This window comes from Centroberyx affinis, unplaced genomic scaffold, assembly GCF_046629955.1.
Source record: "Centroberyx affinis isolate AG114_WGS23_722 - 3 ecotype Tasmania unplaced genomic scaffold, CSIRO-AGI_Caff_v1 ptg006470l_1, whole genome shotgun sequence".
NCBI lineage: Eukaryota > Metazoa > Chordata > Actinopteri > Beryciformes > Berycidae > Centroberyx > Centroberyx affinis.
Genome location: NW_027283279.1, coordinates 39,445 through 60,420, shown reverse-complemented (window position 1 = coordinate 60,420; position 20,976 = coordinate 39,445). Strand labels below are relative to the sequence as shown.

Sequence of the window (20,976 nt, the reverse complement as noted above, 5' to 3'; positions counted from 1 at the left end):
AACACTTGACCTGACATTGGATCTAATCTAATCTAGAGCAAAGTTCAATTCAGTCGTGTTTCTTTTGTCTGATTCCTTCACGTTTGACTGAAAAACAGTTTGGATAAATATCTAGTTCCATGCACTAATTTCCTCATTGCGGTGACGTACTTTACTTACCCTTGTCTTATTGGTTGTATCCCCCTCTTTCAGACTTTCGCGCGCGCTCTCACAGCAAAATACACGCCAAAGTGTCAACCTGTGGTAGTAGGGTAGTCGCTGGCGGCAACATTTCGACATTATTTTACACCACTGTCAGAGACATTGTTGTAGACATGTCATCCTCAGATTATGACCCGGCCTCTCTGCCGGATTTATTGCCGCTGTACTACCGACGACTCTTCCCATTCTCCCAGTATTACCGCTGGCTTAACTATGGAGGAGGTGAGTGCCATGGTTAACAGTTAGCCAGGTCAGGAAAGCTAGCAAACTAAGGACAGACGTTAGCTTAGGTAGCTATCAACCAAGTTAGCTGACGGGAGAGATGTCATTTGCGACCAGCGTTGATGCATAACATTCTGCACTTTCTATAATACCCGCAATTTCAAACTATGATTGACTTGTGTACCTTGAGCACTGACAGCTGTTTACTCTGACCAGTCCAACCAGTGGTATCCAGTAGTAGATTCTATGCCTCAAACTGGGCCAAAGAACCAACAATAGTAGAGAGAGGGTAATAAATCATGCTTTCTTTTGCAATTTCAGTGCAGAAGAACTACTTTCAGAATCGAGAGTTCTCCTTCACTCTGAAAGATGACATCTACGTCCGCTACCAGTCCTTCAGCACACAGTCTGAGCTGGAGAAGGAAATGCAGAAGATGAACCCTTACAAGGTTGACGTCGGAGCGGTGTACAGTCACAGGGTACGGTTGCTTGCTCATACCTAGGCTTTCATCCGTCTTTTTCTTCGTGTGTTACTCTACCTCGCTGTCAAAACATCCAGACTCAATAGGCACATGGAGATGATTCCTTTCTGTCTCTCCTGTCAGACCCCCCCCCCCCCCCATGTATATGAGGTGAAGAGCAGAGAATATGCTCATGTTGTTGTTGTTTGTCACCCACAGCCCAATCAACACAACACTGTCAAGTCTGGGACCTTCCAGGCCCTGGAGAAGGAGCTAGTGTTTGATATTGATATGACAGACTATGACGATGTCAGAAGCTGCTGCAGGTAACTGGATTATATGGTTAATTTCGTTGATCGTTACTTAAAAAATACATGTTCATCCACTCTTGTTACACAGCTACATTGTTATAAACAGAGTAAGTACATGTTGACAACAAACATACAGTATTACTCATACACATACACATCAGCACACACTGACAGACAGTGCAGGGACAACAGGGCCTCATATTCAGTGCATTACAGTTATAAAACAGATAAGAGTAATGATATACAATCTACTTTCAGTGCTGCAGATATTTGTTCCAAGTGCTGGACCCTGATGACCATTGCTATCCGTATCCTGGATAGAGCTCTTCGAGGTGTGTTTGTCAGATTTTTGATTTTAGTGCCAGGCATGAACTTGTCTTCTCTCTTCTTTTCATTAATTTAAGTTTTGCAGAATGGTGATTTGGCAAGACTTGTGTAATGAGAGTGAAACATTTTATAACTTGTGTGCTATTCCAGAGGACTTTGGTTTCCGGCACCTGCTGTGGGTTTACTCTGGCAGGAGAGGAGTGCATTGCTGGGTGTGTGACGAGGCTGCCAGGAAGCTCTCTGTAGCAGCACGCTCTGCAGTGGCAGAATACCTCAGCCTGGTGAAGGTAACAGCAGAGATGTATATTTACTATTGCTCTATGCCACTCCAATAATGCGTGCCGCCCAAACTCAGAAAAAGCACTAGCACGCTTGTTTAGAGCAGAACTGTGATCTTCATGTCTCAATGAGGAACAGGGTAACCGGTGTTGATGCACACTACACAACTCCAGTTTATTGTAGTCAAATGTAGCTGCTGCTATGACTGAATAGTTGAATTTATCAGTCTGCAGGCATTATTAGGCCTGAGCACAGCGTCATCAACATCCAAATTTGAAAATGATTTTGAAGCTCTCAGGCACATTATTAAATAGTTAATGACTTGGACATATCCTTAGGAGCCATGAGAAAGTCAATGAGTTATTTTTTGTGATGTGACATTCCACTTGCTGTTTTATAGGGTGGAGAAGAGACTGTGAGGAAAGTAGTGCTGACAGATCCAATTCATCCTTTCATCAGGTAAGAATCACATGATTCTCTCCTTACAGGCCAACTTCAAAATGTTGTAACTATGCATGTTCTTAGATTGCAATTACTGTCATCAAGATTAGTTGCGGCACCTATGCCTTGTCTCATATTGTGTTTTTTTTTATTTACCTGTAATCCCAACAGAGCATCTCTGGCAGTGGTGGAGAGCTACTTTTCCCAGTACGCACTACAGGAACAAGACATATTGGGCAACAAGGAATCTCTAGACAAAGTGCTGGCACTTGTGCCTGAAGATATCCTTTTTTAATACGCTACTTTTTTCTGAAGAACACACACACACAATAGATTTTTTCTGAATATTATCATTGCAATATGGACACAGCTTTTCCTTTTTGTTTAGAAAATGATTTGTCACAGACCACAGAAATATTTATGAAATTGACTGGACTTGACCTTAACTCAGCTCTTACATGTTAGAAAGGATCTGCTGCAGTACTTCCAGACTGAGAAGAACCCAGAGAAGCGCTGGGGAAGGCTCATGACCCTAGCCAATAACAAACGGGTCGGTAATCATGCCTGCATCACATAATGACAACGGTTTAGCCTCTTGATTTGTTGTTTACTCATAGCAAGAGGGTTTAGGTTAAACGTAATTAATGGCAGCGATACATCTTCCCTCCTCCAGGGTACTGTCAAGAAGGGCCAGTACTTTGAGAAGGAGATCATGTTGCAGTACTGCTACCCTCGGCTCGATGTGAATGTCAGCAAAGGGGTGAACCATTTGCTGAAGAGCCCCTTCAGTGTCCATCCCAAAACAGGTGGGGATAGATCTCATGTAATGAAGATGGCATGACCGATATTCCACTAACAGAAGGCTGAGTGTCTCACTGTTACGTCTCTCTCTTTCCTCTGGCCAGGGCGCATTTCCGTTCCCATTGACCTAAAAGAATTGGATAAATTTGATCCTTTTGATGTGCCCACAATCAGGTAAGTGATACTTCAGTGTCTCATGATGCTCTGTTGCGGAACATAACTACATTCAATACTCACCAGAGCTGATATTGTAACTTTCTTTAGTCTGATCTGCGAGGAGCTGGATCGGCCCAGGACAGGCGAAGAGGAAGAAGAGGAGGATGCCACCAAGGATAAAGAAAATGAGAGACGAAAGATTAGAGGTAGAGGGAAGACTTTCAAGGTCCTAACCGATTTTGAAACGCATTGCATCACACACATAATGGTGGATTTTACCTCACCTCACTGTAAACTGGGCTCCTTCATTGGCTGTTGGCTGTCTTTGCTCTTGGGTTGTATCTGTGATCCCCATATACTTAACCTGTCCAGATTTTGGTTCATAAATATTAAACATGTTTAATATGATCTGTGCTGCTCAGATCAGTCTGTGAGTCGATCGGTGCGGCTAAGATTGTATCTGTAAACCCCTCAACACTACCAGACAATATGTGCAGAGCATCTGTCCTGACCAAGCCTCAGATTCAGGGTTCAACTCCCACTCAGCCTGATAATCCTCTAGTGCAGTGATTCTCAAACTTTTTCATATCAAGGACCCCTAATTTAGTCCACATTAGGGCCATGGACCCCCATATGATGAGACTTTGTCTCTCAGACGCAAATATGAGAATATTTTTATTGTTAGATATGTTTTTGTCCAGAATTCCATGACTATCTGTATTGTAGGTAGAGAGATAACAGTGAAACTATGATCAAAACAGGCATTCTTCTACATTTTCTAACTGTGTTAACTTCTTGTAAATGAAATAATGGTGAAGTTCAACAATTTATCAATTTGCTGGGGACCCCCTGGAACCCTCTCAAGGACCACTGGTGGTACCCGGACCCCACGCTGAGAACCACTGCTCTAGTGTGTCGAGGGCTTCAGAATCTTCCTTTTACTTTCCTTTTAATGAGCTGTCCTAAAAAAGAATACATTGAGTTCATTGTACATTTTCCTAGTTAAATTGGCCAACGAAATGGGTCGGCTCACTGTGCTTACTTTTCTTCACAGACTACAAACGAACGAGCCTGGCAAAGTATGTGAAATACTTGGACCAGTTTCTGGATGGAATGGCTCGCTCATGGAAAGGAGAGCTTCTTAAAAAGAGTGGTAAGTTTTAGTGAGAAGTGACATGTTGAAATGAGGAAAGAGTGAGCAGTGTTTTGAGCATTTGTTTATTTATTTAACTATTCCCTTTTTGATATTTTTTTTTTCTGTAGATCTTCAGAAGGACTTCTGAACTGGCTCAATGATCAGAATGTGATACACTTCTGAAGGCGCACTGTTCATAGTTGCATATTACTTATGACAAAGATCATGCAAACAATGTTCCTTTTATTGAGCTTTGTGTTGTGGTGGTGATGTTGCAATGTTTTTTGTAATGGAGATAATAATAATAATAATAATTTCATTGTTTTTGTTATACTGTTACACCCCCAATGATCATCCAATCTTACACAAAATTAAAAGAAAGTTGATCCTCTTTTTCTACAATTTTGTACTACATGCCAATTTTATATTGTTTGTCTCATTGTGCGTTATATTTTCCTATTGTACAGTCTTTTATTAATCAATTTGTGAAAATAAATAAGATATTCCTACTCTTTTTCAAAACCTTGTATCCTGGTTACCTTTAGGAAGGTGTTTGGCATACACAATATAATCAATGCAAATGTTTTTTATTTTATTTATTTATTTTAACTCAAACCAGTAATCTGTAAGAGGAATCAGTCAGAGTATATAAATGACCACTGACAACCAATGGTTAAACTTCCGAGGTTAAGTAAAGCATGACTGAAAGCCTTCTAGCACTCTATATTAAACATCTATGATACTAGTAAATATTAAATACTGGATACTTTTACTATTGTAGAGAGGGAAGGACAGCGCTTCAACCAGCTGTGAGCAGGTGCAGCCAAAAATACAAAATCTAGAAAACACTGAAGAGGCACAACTCTTGCTCTCAATACTTTTACTGATGTAAAATTTTGAATGAAGGCCCCCTATTCCACCAGTGTGTTTCTACTTAATTTAAAAAAGCCTACTTTTTCCACAATGGAAAAAAACGTGTGAACTCACAGCTGTTTCAAAGTGTCTCTTTTTCAGATACTTATGACAGAACAGTTCTGTAACTGTAATTCTCCAATATTTGTTTTACATTAGTGATAAATTGATTTTCATCTTATGTTTTTCCAGTTGTGGCAGCAATTTTCTATCACTGGGGGTAACATCACATCTTTTTAAATGTTTTTTTTTTGTGACACATCTTCAACGCATCAACATTCAACTCAATTTTATGAATTAATTTTATTTTCAGTAACAGTAAATACATTTACAGAAGATATACTTTAGATTTATATAGAAAACCACAGATTGTGATAAAACCAAAGGTGCAGAGGATAGACTGGAGAATAGATTAGAATAGAATCGGTACAGAGAAGACCATTGACTGTCAAAAAAAAAAAAAAATAGAAGCCAAGTAAACTGACCCGGAAGAAGACAGCAGCGTCTTAAACCGGATATCACCGCGAGACAGGGGTCACAAATTCTCTTTTACAGCCATCTTGGATATAGCATCCTGAGTCGGTAAGTGTCTCTGCTGACAATCTAACTTCATCTCACCATTTACACACGTTCTCGTGTGTGGTAAATCTTTAATGTGTTTAAGTAGAATACGGCATTCACCCTGATACAACTATTTGTCTCCCCCGTCCTCTATTTAGAAACATATATGCCGTTGTATCGCCGATTACTGGCTCAAAATGGGGGAACATGACTACCAGTTCACTAGCCAGGCAGCTTTCGTTGCTGGCGAGCTGACCAGCTTGTCAAGGCCGCAGTTTAATATGTGACAGTGGTGATTAGTCGATTGGTGTGACAACTAGCTAGGTACTTTAAACACTATGAGTTAAAACTGCTGGGAAAGCCATGGGAGAGTTAGTGACTTGCCTGGGTGTGTTATGTAGCTAGCTCCCCCTGCTCAGACTGACACATTAAGTTAGCTTGGTTTCCATTGGTAGAGACTGAGCTCAGCAGCTAAAGCATGGGCTCTGGCCGCAGGGTTAGCCTGTGCAACCGGTTATGACAACTATAAGTGCGAGAATTGGCTAATGCAGTGCTAACGTTAGCGATCTGTTATGTATCAAAGCAACTGACTCGAGTAAACATGAGCAGTAAGACGACACTTAGTACTTAAGTAATGTTGTTTTGCATCATGAGAGAATGTTTTCACTTGGCCTGAGCCATAAATTGCTTCTTCTTAATTTTCTTATCAGCAACCATGCCTGGCGAAGCCACAGAAACGGTCCCAGTCACCGAGCAGGAGATGCAGCAGCCTCAAGTAGAGACTGGTTCGTACAAGCTTAACATAACTCGCATGCTTTATATTAAACAGAAGTGCAAACGGGGTCCTGGAACTCAAATACTTGTTGATTGTTCACCCAGTAACTGTTCATGGCCAGTAATTTAAGTCTGCCTCCCACCTTTTATTGAGTGGAGGGTCGATACTAGATAGTGTTTTGTTTCAGGGAGTTGACTGTCAACTAGCTAGACACTGAGTTGATCTAACAGGTGATAGTTCTTGAGGCTGTCACTAGACATCTGTTGGGACACTTGCATGGGACTCTTTCTTCAGAGGACCTACTGTTTAGACAGCTATTCTTAACCACAATCTCAGCACTTTTAAGGGCTGGCCACTGGAAGTGTGGTCTCAAGTTTTTGTTGGAAAAGTTGACTGGCCACTGGACTGAGCCCTCTCTGTCTATCCAAAAAGCACTTGCACCAATATTTTGCTCATTGAGATATTGGCAGCAGAATTCTCTTGTTTGCTGCTGCATTTCAGTGGGACTGAAAACCATTGTTTTTCACTGTAGTTATTGTATTAGCAAGCCATTCAGTGTGTGGCATAAAAGTTGCCATCAAAACAGTTAAAACGCTGATGCATGTGCTTCTTGGATGGACTGAAATGACTCCTAAGTCAAATTTGCTTTAAAAGAATGGAATTCACATCATCAGAATTTGATGTTTACCTGACAATTTTCTGTGGTGCATATTGCTTCACTTGAAGGGTAATCCAGGACCCCTTATACCCCTATTACACAAACTCACAATGGCCTGTGGTGACTTGCACTGACAACTGGGTTTAGCACGTAATGCATGGTAATTAATGATGTATTCTTGGTGTGCAGAAAATGCCATGAAACTTGGAATTAACCTCATTACTGATGGCACAGATTTGGTGTTATGTAATTTATTTTAACTTGGCCTTCAAATATTTTATTGCAGCCTTATGTCCTTAGTACACCATATTGACACAAACTGTTACTACATATTGCTTTTTGGCCATTGCTGTAAACAAAATTTCTTTTTATTTTGTGATTGTGTTGAGCACTGGTAGACTAACTCAAAGGCTTTTGCTGGGATTAGTTACTTCATTTTCTCATCCATAAGTCATTTTCTCAATCATGGAATATTCACTTACCAAGGAATATTGATTCTGGAGGAATGAAACAAACCAATAAAAAAAACACATCTTTAAAAGTTATCTTCATAATCCGTAATAGATTGTGCTCTGCTCTTTCGACCTAAAAACTTTGTGAGTTGTGGATTTAAACTTAGAATGAGTGAAGAGTACATTGGGTTAAAATCAATTTTTTCTTCAAAACAATCATATTAACATGTCAGAATTCCCCATCATAGTTTACATATTACAGTAACATGTCAAGTTTGTGTGCTTCATTTTCACCAGTATGCAGTTTCAACCCCAGACAGCGGTCAATACTTGACAGTGCTCTAATTAACAGGGTTCTAATTAACTCTTGGGTCATCATTCAGTTGGGATATGTTTGGGTTGGCATGGGCTTGAACAAAGTGAGATTGAATGCTGTTATCTATGAATAAATCACTTTTCAAATGGGAATATGATTTGTTGCTATTTCGGAGTAAAGTAATAGTGTCTTTAGATATGATGAAGCAGTACAAAAATGTACACATTAGATGTCAAACCAGCCATGGAGAATTTTGCAGTAAAAGTAGTGCAGTATATGTAAAAAAAAAAAATAAAATAAAAAAAAAAAATCTCTTTTGAGCTTTATTTGCTCTAGTTTGCCTTGGTCTGTAAATGTACTTAAAGTTTTATTTTCTTGCATAGGCTATTGTACATTTTGGGACTAAGGGACGTCTTCCAGCGTTCATCTCACGTTTGGACACTGCATGGTGTTTGGGACATGGGCACATATTCTTTTTGAGTGCACACAACACCCCTTTTTTACACTGGTAAATGGAGAGCTGATTCTGCATCCCTGAAATCCCTCACAAACACATTGGTTCTGTCAACGTGTTGAGCACAATCCCTATATTCACTGTAAGTGTATATTTATTAAGCTCTTTACTTGCAATTTTGCGGTGCGCAAGCAAAATGGCTCCTCTCACTTCTGCTATGACTGCCCTCCCCCCCCGTTGCTCCTCTTGCTCTTCCTCCATTAGCTGCAAGGGTGTTGAATTCTTCTGCTCCTCCTGAGATGGCTGTTCCTATAGCGAACAAGGAATCCCCACTGGAGACTCCTGTGCTTCCAGAAGCCTCTGTTGCTCCTCAAGAGACAGGCTCCCAACCACCACCTGAAGAAGCCAATACCGAGGTTGCTGGTGATCAACTTAATGGTGTAGCTGCAACTCAAGAGATCACGAAGCAAACTGAAGAATGCAGTGTGGAGGAAACACCTGTCTCACTGCAAGTGACCACTGCCGACCCAGCAGTGACTGCTGCTGAATTGCCAGTGACTGAAGAATCTGTGACCCCTGCTGAGGCTCCTGTTTCTGCCACAGGAGGAACATGCACGCATGAACAAGAAGCTCCCATTGAAGCTCCCACTGAAGAGTTAGTTGAGAGTCAGGAGTCGGGTATTGCTGCTGAAGAATCTGCCAGCCAAGCGCTTGAAAAAATTGCTGTTGAAGGTTGTGCAAAGTCCGTTGAGGAAGAACCAGGAGTAATGGCCGAAGAGATTCCTGATGATCCAAAACCAGTGCCTGCTTCTGAAGAGCTGAGTGCAGACAGTGTAGATGGGAAGACAAGTGGTGTGCCAGAGCCTGCAGTTGAAGACCTGAAGAATACTTGCCCGGACACAGCTCTTGAAGAACCTGAAACATTGCCTGGAGATGTGAACGTTGATGTGGCCACTCAAAATCTTGATGAGAAAGAACCTGTCATTGTCATCTCTAAAGCCATCCAGTCAAAGGTGACCTCTAATTGTGCAGGTCCGTCCCTTTCCACCCGGCACTTGTCAGGTGGGTTATCTTGTGTGAAAAGCTGGAGCTACCACCCCTCTCTCTTCCTTCAGATCTTTTTTTTATTGTAATCCTTATTTTTTCTGCGTAATTGAATTGTCAAAGTTGGCGCTTTTTATACATAGTCACACTGATATTTCACAACGTGAGCAAGTTATACGCTACCCATAGTTGATCCATTTGAATTGGACAATGACCAATGGCAAAAGACAATCTCAGCAAAAATTGAAAATAACAAATCTTCTTTTAATAGCAAATAAAAAATAATCTATTTTACTTAGTTGTAATACTTTGCATTTGCTGGCATAGGATTCAATAGCTCCTTTTTTTATGGCCTTGTGGCCAGGCGTCAATCTGTCATTTTTTCTCCTTGAAGCAGGCCAGTCGATTACAGCATAACCCACCTAAAACCTTCTTGTTTAGCCGAACAGAACAGTCCTGTGCTTTTGTGTTGCTTTCTTCTCTTGGCTAATTTCATCTTTGTAGAGCAAAAACACCCCATCAAATAAAATGCAGCTAAAAATTTCCTTGTGGCCAAATACCTGACATTTATCCACTATTAACTGTTTATTTATTTGACTGAGTCAAGATTGAATTACACAACAATTGTTTAGCCTACATCAAATTCCCTAACATTTGTAACAGTAAAATTAGTCTTCAAAGATAGTAATTATATCTGGAAAAAACATTGGTATGCACTTCCCATATAAGCAAGTTTAGCATAGCCCTGGGATTTGCCATTATCACAAAAATTATTCTAGTGGTATGCTTTGTAATTACTTTTTTTTTTGCATCCTCACAAGATATGGAAGTGTTTTTCTGTGTGTAAGAAAGTAGTATGTAGTGTGCATTTTGAGTGGTGTTTTGCATCAAGTTCCAAAGATAGCCTGGAGTGTTCTTTTCCTAACCTTGTGAAGGATATTTGCCTCTTTGTGATCATCTAACCCGCATGAGTAAGGCTTTCACTCTCCATCAAAAAAAATTTAAAGAACAAATTTTTTTTATTTAGCTACACCTCCTGCCCCAGCTTCCTCCCAACAACCAATGGCTGCTTCTGGCCCTGCTAAGCCCAAAGGCAAAGATGCCAAGAGTGGGCCAGGGTCCTCCGCCCCAAAGGCTGTCCCTGGCAGAAGAAAACGGTCCTCAATGTCTGCCTCTTCCTCCTCTCCCACCTCCCCAAAATCTACTCCCTCATCTACCCCACTCTCCCCCCTCGCATCTCCCCTAGCCTCCTCACCTGGAGGCTCTTCTGCCGCCAGTCATGGCAATCGCTCCACCCCAAAAGTTGTCAAGGCTGGCAAACAAGGAAAACCTAAGAAAGGAGAGGTGTTTGTGCCTGCTCCTGCTCCTGTAGAATGCAAGGCCACCTCAGCAGATGAAAAACCAGTAGGACCTAAGCCAGACCCATGTGTAGTTGAGGCTAAACCTGCCCCAGTTGAGCCAAAAGAACCCTCACCCTCTGCTATGAAGCCTGTTGCAGCTCCTGCTGCTTTTAAAGTTACCTCAAAGCCTGCTGCACCAGCTCCAGTTTCATTTTCAGATGCTCTTTCTTCCAGCCCTCCCAAATCAGTTGAAGTTAAAGCAGCTTCACCAAAAGCTGCCCCTGTTATTGCAGTCGTAGACAATGATGATCTTCCTCCACTGATCCCACCTGAGAAGCCAGTCAAGATGCCGGTTTTTGTACCCCCTGTTCAGAAAGAGGGTGCAAAACCTGGCCCAGCTCCTCCTAAACCTACTATTGACACAATGTCTGCTGCAGGGCCTGCTCCAGCCACCACTAAAGTTGTTGAGAATATTGCTAAGCCTGCACAGGCTGCCCCTAAACCTGCCCATGTAGAGGTTGCCAAGCTAGCTGCCGAACCAAAGCCTGCACCTGTTGAGGTTGCAAAGGTTGCACCCGTAGAGGTTGCCAAGCCCAAGCCTGCACCAGCAGAGGCTACCAAGCCAGTTACTGAGCCTAAGTCTGTGCCTGTTGAGGTTGCAAAGGTTGCACCCGTAGAGGTTGCCAAGCCCAAGCCTGCACCAGCAGAGGCTACCAAGCCAGTTACTGAGCCTAAGTCTGTGCCTGTTGAGGTTGCCAAAACAGCTGCCGTTGATGCTGCTAAACCAGCTGCCCAGGCCAAACCTGCTGCTAAACCAGCTGCTCAGGCCAAACCTGCTCCCGTTGAGGCTGTTCAGGCAAAACCATCTCCCGTTGAGGCTGCTAAACCAGTTGCTGAGGCCAAACCTGTCACTGTCAAGGTTACCAAGCAAGCTGCTGAACTTAAATCTGCTCCTGCAAAGGCAGACACTGAGGTCAAACCTGTTCTCATTGAGGCTGCCAAGCCTGTGCCCGTTGAGGCTGCCAAGCCGGCTGCTGAGGCCAAGCCTGCGCCCGTTGAGGCTGCCAAGCCAGCTGCTGAGGCCAAGCCTGCACCCGTTGAGGCTGCCAAGCCAGCTGTTGAGGCCAAGCCTGCACCCGTTGAGGCTGCCAAGCCAGCTGCTGAGGCCAAGCCTGCACCCGTTGAGGCTGCCAAGCCTGCACCCGTTGAGGCTGCCAAGCCTGTGCCTGTTGAGGCTGCCAAGCCAGCTGCTGAGGCCAAGCCCATGCCTGCTGAGGCCAAGCCCATGCCTGTTGAAGCTGCCAAGCCGGCTGCTACTCCAGTTGCCAAACCAGCAGCTGAGCCCACATCTGCTCCCTTCAAGCCCACTCCTGTTGAGCCTGCTGTTCCTGCCCCAGCTCCCCGTAAACTCACATTTGCTGAGGCAGTTGCAAAACCTGTCCCTGAGGTAGAGGTAATCAGTCCAACCCCATCTGAACCTGTCTCAACACCCAAACCTTCCCCTACACCTGCTAAAACCCCAGCCAAGGTGGAGCCTGTGATCAAGAACGACAAGGGTATTTTTCCTTTCTCTCCTGTCTGTCCCATCTGTGTTTTTCCCAATTGTCAGTATGTTCTGGCAACTGTCTAGGTGCTTAGATATACTGTTCTCTTAAAAAGGCAATGTCAAAGTCTGTATTAGCTTTGCTTCAAAAGTAACTTCATACTGGCCTGTTTCAAAGATGTTACACAATTGTTGAAGTCAGTGCTCGCATCCTGTTCAGATTTCGATTTGGGATGGAAACAAATCTGCTCCATTGTCATTTCCCATCAGTCAAAATTTGTTGTTGTGATTTGTATTGTCATATGTTGTCTTCTTTCTTGTTTTGTTCAAATAACTTCTTTTCATTTAGTCACTGGTATATAATTTGTACTGTCACAATCTGCTAAAAGGTCAGTGGTATTGATAGGACGGGGTGTTACATTGTCTTGATGCACAGTATTGTGTATTTGAGTTCAAATGGATGTTTTAATTACATACAGTGAAGACTTTTTCAGTCTATGTAATGGCTATTGCAGATTCCTGTTAACCTACATCCACATTTTCTCTTGGTTCTCCAGATTTTAGGAAGCAGATGTCTTAGCATTTCACATACAAAACACATTTTGGTCACTTGGTGATCTATTTTCATTCCCCAGGTTTGATACAGGTTATTTGAGAACAATTTGCGAGTGTAAGGAACACATGAATAGCGTGGCTGGTATGTTGTGACTGAATTGTTTTTTTTTTATGGGTGGTTTCAGGATCTGGCACTGAGTCAGACAGTGATGAGTCTGTACCCGAGCTGGAAGAACAGGACTCTGCACAGACACAGACACAGCAGGCACAGGTGAGAGATGAATTCTGGTTACCATTTCCAGAACGGGCATGATTGGCACAGTTTGAATTGCCCTGGTTGTCTGGTCTGGAGTATTGAGTTCACTTGTACAGACTTGAGCCTCGATAGACAAGATCAGTTCAACATCTACTTGCTCATGTCAAAAACCTTTTGAGCTGTTGTTGTTGGTCTTTGACTCTTCAATGATGATTGATACAGTGACTTTCGTTCTTCTGAGTCTACTGAAGCCAACCTTTCTGTCCTGAGAAGAGAAACTATCGATAGTGTAATTTGCATTCACTTACTGTTAATGTTAGCGGTCATATTCCAATTAGAATAATTCCAGGGTCTATATTTTACTGTCTGTATAAAATGTGGATGAATATTATACCATCTCCTACAGCTTGCAGCTGCTGCCGAAATAGACGAGGAACCTGTTAGCAAAGCCAAACAGAGCCGTAGTGAAAAGAAGGCACGAAAGGTAACAGTCTTTTAGCTTATCTACAATAATATTGTATTACTATGCGAATTGTTGCTTTGCTGCTGTCATGCTTGTAATTAAGGTTAGAGATGGTGAGAATTAGCCACATATGAAAAATATAATCAAGGTTTCTTTTTCTGCAGGCAATGTCAAAGCTTGGTCTCAGGCAGGTAACAGGAGTCACCAGAGTCACCATTCGCAAGTCCAAGAACATCTTGTTTGTCATTACCAAGCCAGACGTCTACAAAAGCCCTGCATCAGACACCTACATTGTCTTCGGTGAGGCTAAGGTAAGTAACCAGCTGGGATATTATCCAGCTTGTTGTGAAGATTTTTAGTCCCATCTAGCTGTCAAATAACTCTGTCTTGTCTGGCCTTGGGTTTTTATAAGGAGCACAAAAAAGCCATTGAGAGATTCAGGTGATCAACCGCAGCCTATTCAAGATGGCACACAATATCCTTCAGCCAAGGAGTTGAAGTGTTCTTGCCAAAGGATGTGGTACTGATATCTCTGCGTTCTCCTTCTTTACACCTTAGATCGAGGATCTTTCACAGCAAGCCCAGCTGGCTGCCGCAGAAAAGTTCAAGGTACAGGGAGAAGCCGTTTCAAACATCCAGGAAAACACACAGACGCCAACAGTACAGGAGGAGAGCGAAGAGGAAGAGGTAAGATGGTCTCTTCTGTTAAGTGAAAATGGATACAAACTAATATGCACACTGAGCTTATATAAAAATGATCACTTAATTTTTTCTCTAATGTATTGCGAATTGCTACCTTTTTATTTATTTATTTTTTATATCTAGGTTGATGAGACCGGGGTTGAGGTGAAGGACATCGAACTCGTCATGTCACAAGCCAACGTGTCGCGGGCGAAGGCTGTACGCGCCCTGAAGAACAACAACAACGACATTGTCAATGCTATTATGGTAAGATTTCAAAACCTTTTTCTAATGGTTAACAAAATGACATGGAGTCTTTATTCATTGGGTTTATTATTTGGGTTTGGTCAAATTTCTGTGGATAATTGTTGTCAAAACTCTTTGGTGATGATTGATACAGTGACTTTCGTTCTTCTGAGATTACTGAAGCCACAATTTCTGTCCTGAGAAGAGAGGAACTCATTTAACCATGAAGAGGCTTATTTACACACATGGTAACGTGCCTTTTTTGTCTCTTTGCAGGAGTTGACGATGTAATGGGACACTGGCGGCAAAGGGGTCAAGAAAGGTTGCTGATTTAATCTACGCTCGTTTATACAATTTATACCCAAGATGGAAATAAAGTTGTGGCTTGAAAAAATGAAATTTTGTCTCTGTTGTTTTTTTTACCTTTTTATATACTTGGTTGATGTGTGTGTGGGTGGGTGTTTGGGGGGCGGGGGGGCCCTGGCCCTCGCCCTTGCCCTCTGGCCCTCTGGTTGCTGGCTGGACATGATTTGTAAAATCTATGAGAAATAGCTTAAAATTTGTCATGGGGCCTGCAATCAAATAATTTTAAAATTAGTACTTGATTTTGATGAGTGGATGACAGGTCTATTCCAATATCAGTTCGTCTACTTGCAATTGCCTGTATTTTACATAGTTAAACTTAACTGTCGGCTAAACTTGACCATAAACGTACTTATTTCTTGGTAGAGGTGTATGGATATCAATATATTTAGTGATAACCAGTTGCAGTCAGGATTCAAAAGGCAAATGACCTACCTGCGGGGTCAGGGAGGAGGTTATTTTAATGAACCCAGTGGAGACATGGGAACATGCTTCCTCTTTCACATCACCGGCAGCTGTGGCTGAAAGCTCTAGAAACGTCCAGTGCGCGCTAACTGCGTCAGTAACGTCATTCTCATCAAGTGATACGCAAGAAGATCCGGAGTCCAGTCCAGAGTCTGGAGCCGCTGCATTGATTGTGTGGACATTCTTAATTTTGATACCATCGCATTGTTGTCAGAAGTCTGTTATATCTGAAGAGGAAGATCAATTGTACGGAGACATGTAAGTTATGGAGAAAATGGCACACGGGTGCAGCAGAGAAAGCGCGATAGCACTAGCTCAACCTGAGTAGCTAGCTAACGGTAGCCTTCCAACAACATGCTTTGGCAAAGGCGGGAGGTCGGCCTTGCCTCAGTGAATTGTAAGCTGTTACCTCGCTAGCTAGCTGGAACCTTATATATCGGCTACAGTAAATACTAGACAGCATCACAATTATTTTAGTAGACGTGGTTTTGCAACATCAGTTGGAAATCGCTGGCTTTTGCTCATGGCATGGGTCAGGTGCACCGCATGGCTTAACTAACGTAATATGGCTAACGTTATTAGCTTTGGCTAGCCATGCGTTCATTGAGCTTCTTCGTCTAGAAAGCTATCACTACATTAGCATCGTTTTTCTGCCTTAAGGCGGACATACATTTAACGTTACAAAGTACAACCAGGACCGTTAACAGCTAAGCTCAACTAAGCAAATCCTAGTTAGCGACCCAACCTTTGCTCGCCAAGTTGTGAGGAGAGTTGGTAGTTTTTATCTAAGGCTAGCTTCCATACATCGCCCTGGCTGGTTCACGATAACTTTTAAGAGGATTTGGCTTGGTGGTAAGGCCATAGATGATAAGTGGAGAATAATGTCAATCAGCATGCAATTGCTGATAATGTTGCTTTTGTCAATCATAAATATTAGATCGCATCAAAACAGGGAAGTCGGTTGTTAAGTTACTAGTACACGCTTTTCTACTTGAGGTCTACTTCTCATTGATATAACGTTAAGCATGCATTGATAGAACATAACCAGAAATACTGGAGGTCCTGTAGATATATTGCATCATATAAGCTTATTATCAAAGATGATTAAGTGATCATGCATACTGCCCCTTGATTATCTTCTGTACCTCTGACGCAAGTTTTAATGTTACCTGCACAACTCATCCTTCTAATTAGTTAGTAATTAATTTGAACATCAATAATTGTTTGATAGTGATGTGATCTTGACTTTTATCACGACCAGGCCTTCATTATTCCAAGTCAGATGGATTACCACAATGTTCATGATGCATGCAGGACTTGAAGAAAACCTAATGTTATCCATCCTAATGATCACGTTTTTATGGCTTGTCTCAATTCATGATTTTGAAGAGTGAAGTCTTTTACATGCACAGTTCTTTTGCGTGGGACAACTTACTTGAGCCATCTTGAGACTGGAGCACTCTTGAGTAATTGGATGCCACATGGCAACTTGATACACATGCTTTTTGATGGCAAGCTATTGTTGCTGAAACTGGCCCACCTGTCCTTTAGTACAGGTGGTCTGTACTATGCATTCCCTTGTGTTAGTCGAGGTTAAATATGGTTTAGGATCTGGAAGCAGTGTGACATAGTACAAATAAACAGATGGGAGTTTCTGAGGTTGTGGTGTTTTTGTACCAGATCCTAATGTATTGTTTAAAGCTTGGTCTAAAGGCGGCAAGAGTTGCAGTTTGTAGCAATTGGGTTAAAAAGAAGTTTGCTACTCAAGTTTATAAAAAAAAAAAAAAAAAACGTTCACACCTTACAAACAAACAAAGCCTCAGTTCTGTAAGTGCAAGATATTGTGCAAATATTAGAAGGTTATTTATGTGTCGATGTCTTCTGTCTCTTCACAGGCATCCAGCAACTGCCAAGTGGTATGATAGGAGGGACTCTGTTTTCATCGAGTTCTGTGTAGCAGACAGCAAGGATGTTAAGGTCAATTTTGATAAAACAAAGTTTGGTTTCAGGTAAGTTTGCCTCAAATTATTTCTTGCAACAGATTCCAGTGTTATAGTCTGTCTTGGTGACTAATTTATGCTCTTTCTGTTTTTTTCACAAACAGTTCATTGAGTCTCCTTTTCTTTTCCCCACAGTTGTCTTGGAGGAACTGACAATGTCAAACACGAGAATGAAATAGACCTTTTTGAAGCCATTGATCAAAATGTAAGTCACAGTGACTCCACTGAATCACAGCTTTGTTGGATATTGATTTAGAAAAATTGGGCAGTACTGCAGATTGCCTTGTACGAAGTGTAGAGGGAAATTAGCCACATATTGTTGAATGTCTGTCTTTCTTTCCTCTTCAACACAGGAATCCAAACACAAACGCACAGATCGCTCAGTGTTGTGCTGTTTACGAAAAGCAGAGCCAGGGAAGGCATGGCCTAGGCTAACAAAAGAGAAGGCTAAGGTCAGTTACATGCACACACACTGTCATTAAAATGTAAAGGGAAGTGTTTATTAGAAATTTGGTGTGAACGATGGATCTAAGGTTTAATACATATTTCATTAAGCATAACATTAGAATGTCACTTCACTAATGAGGATGGTGAAACGTTCCTACCAACCATAATAAGCCTTAACCTTTTTTTTTTCTTTTTTTTTTATCTACAGTTGACTTGGCTCAGTGTTGACTTCAACAATTGGAAAGACTGGGAAGACGACTCAGACGAGGAGCTTGGCAACTTTGACCAATTCTCAGACGTAAGCATGAATTAAAGCCAGTGCAAACATCATACAAATTTATATTTTAGGGCTTTTTCCTTTGTGCATTGAATTTGTGTCCTGTCTGTTCACATATCATCAGTCCAAGTCACAAACAGACCCATCCACAGAAACCAAAACACTGGGTTCAGACCCATTCTTTTTTTTATTTTCAAATTGATTGTCAGAGCTCTTGATTCAACAATGTAAATGACAGCTAAACACAAGTTTTACACTTGTGAAACAAGGGTTTCACAAGTAGCTAGATGGCTAAGAATATAAAAAAAGAAAGTTTGAAATATAACTTGAACATAAAAAACTTATTTGGCAGATAGTCTGTAGGTCTAAATGACAGACTGACATCCCAAGGAGTCGATTTGAAAGTAAAATTTAGCAAGTTTTTCCACATACAGTATGTCCTACTCTGTGCTCTGATAGGCCATTTGAACTGGCAGCATTCAAGTTTAAAATATGAATAGCCTAATATCCATTATAGAAACATAAATGATGTGACTCTGGCCATTTTTGTTTTCATATTACAGATGATGAACAACATGGGGGGTGAGGATGACCTACCTGATCTAGATGGTGCTGATGATGTAAGGATTTTTTTTTTCTCGGTTATGTTATTTGCACTAATGAAAACTGATCATGAAACATGTTTTCAGAGTGTCGGTAGGAGGTTAAGCCTGTTATCTTATATTGTAGTGAATTCTTATTGAACCAATAGATCAGAGGATGATTTGTCCAAGGTCTAACATTGTTCAACCATATGCTTCCTTTTGTCTGTTTTTCAGGACGAGTCTGCAGATAGTGATGATGAGAGTAAGTGTTTCCCAGAACATATAGAAAGTCTTGCAGCAATAGTAATTATGATAAACCGCTTGTGTATGAATGCTACCGTTTGAGATATTGTTGAATATAATGTGTTCCTATATTTCTGCATAAAGTGCACTTGTTCTGCTCATGGTCTTAATGTTTCTCCTGTTTGTCACTTTCTTTTCAGAAATGCCTGATTTGGAATAGAAGACTATAAAACCTAGAAAAAAAAATGCAAGAACGGAAGGCAGGAGGAATCATGAAAAAAAAAACTGTATATCTTGAAATTGAAGGCAGTGACAAAAAGCTGTACATATAAGTCAGTAGCCATATTTAAATCCATAGCCTCAGCTCCAAAACTCTTTACCAATCAGTCCACTGAAGGTTGATATGCATTGTATTGTACAGAGCAGCTATCTCCACTTCCATTTGCAGTACTGCACCTTTTGGGTATCCTGTTTTACTGTTAATTATTACAACTAAGCACACATTATTTGTTGGAAAAGCTGTATAGTTGTCCTCAACTGAGCAATACATGTTAAGAGATTTACAAATTGTTTGCAAATGAATTGTGGTTTAAAAGAATTGTCTTAAGCCCACCCATTCCCAATGTTGTGGTTTTAAGTTAGTTGATCGGTGTAGTTTATCTTTAAAGATTATGATTTAAGAAGACACTAGCTGTGTACCTCAGAGGATTAGATGCATTTACTGATTGGGTTCCTCTAAAGCCTTCCATGTGGCGTGTATTAGATATCCAGGAAACCATCCTGTGTTTCTGTAGCTTAGCCTTCCAGCTTACATGTTTCCCTTTACGTCTTTACCTGTTCAATGTCTATGTTCGTAAAATTGGAATATTCTGGAATTCTTGCAGAAATACTATACTGCATCTTCTCAGCTATCAACTTCTTTACGTTCCTGATCATTCATTATTTCAACAAGTTCCATAACGGTTCAGTATCTTAACAGTGGTCACTCTCCATACCCACCTAACATCCTCACTCATGGGACTGCAGAAGTAAGGTAACACATTTAGCAGCAAATTAAAGAGGCTTTGAAGCTTGGTTGGGCCTCCAGAACACCCGGTTGGTTTGTTGCTACCCTCAAGGTTCATTCAATTTGTTCATCTAGAATAGATCCTCCCTTGTTGATCCTGTTGGACAGGGAGTGTCGGGATGATATGGCAACGTGTAATGACCAAATTATATTTGCACTGTCAATAAAATGTAAGGGGAGACAATGAGTATAGTTGTGTATTTCAACCTGACTGGTTATCACAGGCTGAAGAACTTCAAATGTTGAATTACAGTGAAAATTCTTTTTTTTATTGTCTACATCTTTCTAATAAACTGTTTAAGACTCATTATTTTAAATGTCTTTTTTTTTTATCTCTTACATTTGGCTTTATTTTTTATGCTTTATTTTATAGTCATATCTTCTCAATCAAACCTATGATACAGCAAAGTGTGGATTTCTCCTAATGTGGAAACACAGTGGGTATTTCCTCCTGGGGAATAATTTTCCTATCATTTGGAAAGGAATAATGTTGGTGGGCTCAGTACATTATAACTGTTGGGGAGACGGGCCTTGGAAGTTAGAGGTTAAAGGTGAAGGCTGTTTTAGGGAGCAAATTTGGGCCCCTAATCTGGTTTTGTCGATAAGGCGCTAGGACCCAGAAACCTCCGGGCTCCCCTGCCAAGAACATTAGCATACTTCCTCTTTGGGCCTGATTTCCTTACTGTCATTTCTGAGAAGCTAGCTGTAATCCGCAATATTATTTCCTGCAGTGACGCTGAAGCGCATTAAAATAAAAGTGTAGATTCGGCAATTATTTTTTGCACCTAGGAGAGGATGAGTCTGATTTCTAAAGACTAAAAACACTGTGTTGAAACGTGTTTTCTAAATCTAATAGTTCCAGTCCCCATTTTTATTGGAGTCAAAGCTGTTGTAAAATAGCCCTACCTGGAAATGGCAATTTTATATATTTAATAGGCTTT

At 41.2% G+C, this 20,976-nt stretch overlaps 4 protein-coding genes and 2 non-coding genes across 8 annotated transcripts; all 6 read left to right on the top strand.

Annotated features, from left to right (window-relative positions):
• Window positions 1-212: 212 nt before the first annotated feature.
• On the top strand, window positions 213-4,797 carry prim1 (DNA primase subunit 1). The gene is made up of 13 exons (XM_071512724.1): window positions 213-423; window positions 745-902; window positions 1,104-1,210; window positions 1,454-1,527; window positions 1,673-1,809; window positions 2,202-2,260; window positions 2,414-2,525; window positions 2,703-2,792; window positions 2,916-3,048; window positions 3,148-3,217; window positions 3,308-3,405; window positions 4,254-4,352; window positions 4,463-4,797. The coding sequence occupies exons 1-13, from the start codon at window positions 315-317 to the stop codon at window positions 4,480-4,482; spliced, it is 1,266 nt and encodes a 421-aa protein (XP_071368825.1). The 5' UTR covers window positions 213-314; the 3' UTR covers window positions 4,483-4,797.
• A 968-nt stretch (window positions 4,798-5,765) lies between these two features.
• On the top strand, window positions 5,766-14,989 carry LOC139638650 (nascent polypeptide-associated complex subunit alpha). 3 transcript variants are annotated; one of them, XM_071512712.1, is made up of 9 exons: window positions 5,786-5,828; window positions 6,518-6,592; window positions 8,727-9,524; window positions 13,130-13,215; window positions 13,607-13,684; window positions 13,828-13,974; window positions 14,222-14,350; window positions 14,489-14,611; window positions 14,867-14,989. In XM_071512712.1, exons 2-9 carry the CDS (start codon window positions 6,523-6,525, stop codon window positions 14,879-14,881), a joined length of 1,446 nt encoding a protein of 481 aa, XP_071368813.1. In that variant the 5' UTR covers window positions 5,786-5,828; window positions 6,518-6,522; the 3' UTR covers window positions 14,882-14,989. The 3 variants fall into 3 exon arrangements, with proteins under 3 accessions (XP_071368815.1, XP_071368813.1, XP_071368814.1); XM_071512714.1 differs by lacking the exon at window positions 8,727-9,524 and having other exon boundaries at window positions 5,766-5,828; XM_071512713.1 differs by lacking the exons at window positions 5,786-5,828; window positions 6,518-6,592.
• Window positions 9,532-13,123, top strand: LOC139638649 (proteoglycan 4-like). The gene has a single exon (XM_071512711.1). It carries the CDS (start codon window positions 10,569-10,571, stop codon window positions 12,474-12,476), a length of 1,908 nt encoding a protein of 635 aa, XP_071368812.1. The 5' UTR covers window positions 9,532-10,568; the 3' UTR covers window positions 12,477-13,123.
• LOC139638669 (small nucleolar RNA SNORD59) lies at window positions 13,401-13,474 on the top strand. The gene has a single exon (XR_011694773.1). It is a non-coding gene; the product is annotated as a small nucleolar RNA SNORD59 (small nucleolar RNA).
• Window positions 14,723-14,796, top strand: LOC139638670 (small nucleolar RNA SNORD59). The gene has a single exon (XR_011694774.1). It is a non-coding gene; the product is annotated as a small nucleolar RNA SNORD59 (small nucleolar RNA).
• A 535-nt stretch (window positions 14,990-15,524) lies between the features above and the next one.
• On the top strand, window positions 15,525-20,342 carry ptges3b (prostaglandin E synthase 3b (cytosolic)). The gene is made up of 8 exons (XM_071512721.1): window positions 15,525-15,676; window positions 17,314-17,427; window positions 17,554-17,623; window positions 17,772-17,870; window positions 18,074-18,163; window positions 18,706-18,762; window positions 18,961-18,988; window positions 19,170-20,342. Coding segments are annotated over exons 1-8 (480 nt in total). The 5' UTR covers window positions 15,525-15,674; the 3' UTR covers window positions 19,190-20,342.
• The last annotated feature ends 634 nt before the right edge of the window (window positions 20,343-20,976 follow it).

Excerpts from the sequence above, each read along its gene's own strand:
- prim1 (XM_071512724.1), top strand. The coding sequence starts at position 315 with ATGTCATCCTCAGATTATGACCCGGCCTCTCTGCCGGATTTATTGCCG. Across the intron at positions 2,261-2,413 it reads CCAATTCATCCTTTCATCAG|AGCATCTCTGGCAGTGGTGG; the intron begins GTAAGAATCACA and ends TAATCCCAACAG. Across the intron at positions 3,218-3,307 it reads TTTGATGTGCCCACAATCAG|TCTGATCTGCGAGGAGCTGG; the intron begins GTAAGTGATACT and ends AACTTTCTTTAG.
- LOC139638650 (XM_071512712.1), top strand. The coding sequence starts at position 6,523 with ATGCCTGGCGAAGCCACAGAAACGGTCCCAGTCACCGAGCAGGAGATG. Across the intron at positions 9,525-13,129 it reads TTCCACCCGGCACTTGTCAG|GATCTGGCACTGAGTCAGAC; the intron begins GTGGGTTATCTT and ends GGGTGGTTTCAG. Across the intron at positions 14,351-14,488 it reads AGGAGAGCGAAGAGGAAGAG|GTTGATGAGACCGGGGTTGA; the intron begins GTAAGATGGTCT and ends TTTTATATCTAG.
- LOC139638649 (XM_071512711.1), top strand. The coding sequence starts at position 10,569 with ATGGCTGCTTCTGGCCCTGCTAAGCCCAAAGGCAAAGATGCCAAGAGT.
- ptges3b (XM_071512721.1), top strand. Across the intron at positions 17,871-18,073 it reads TAACAAAAGAGAAGGCTAAG|TTGACTTGGCTCAGTGTTGA; the intron begins GTCAGTTACATG and ends TTTTATCTACAG. Across the intron at positions 18,164-18,705 it reads ACTTTGACCAATTCTCAGAC|ATGATGAACAACATGGGGGG; the intron begins GTAAGCATGAAT and ends TTCATATTACAG.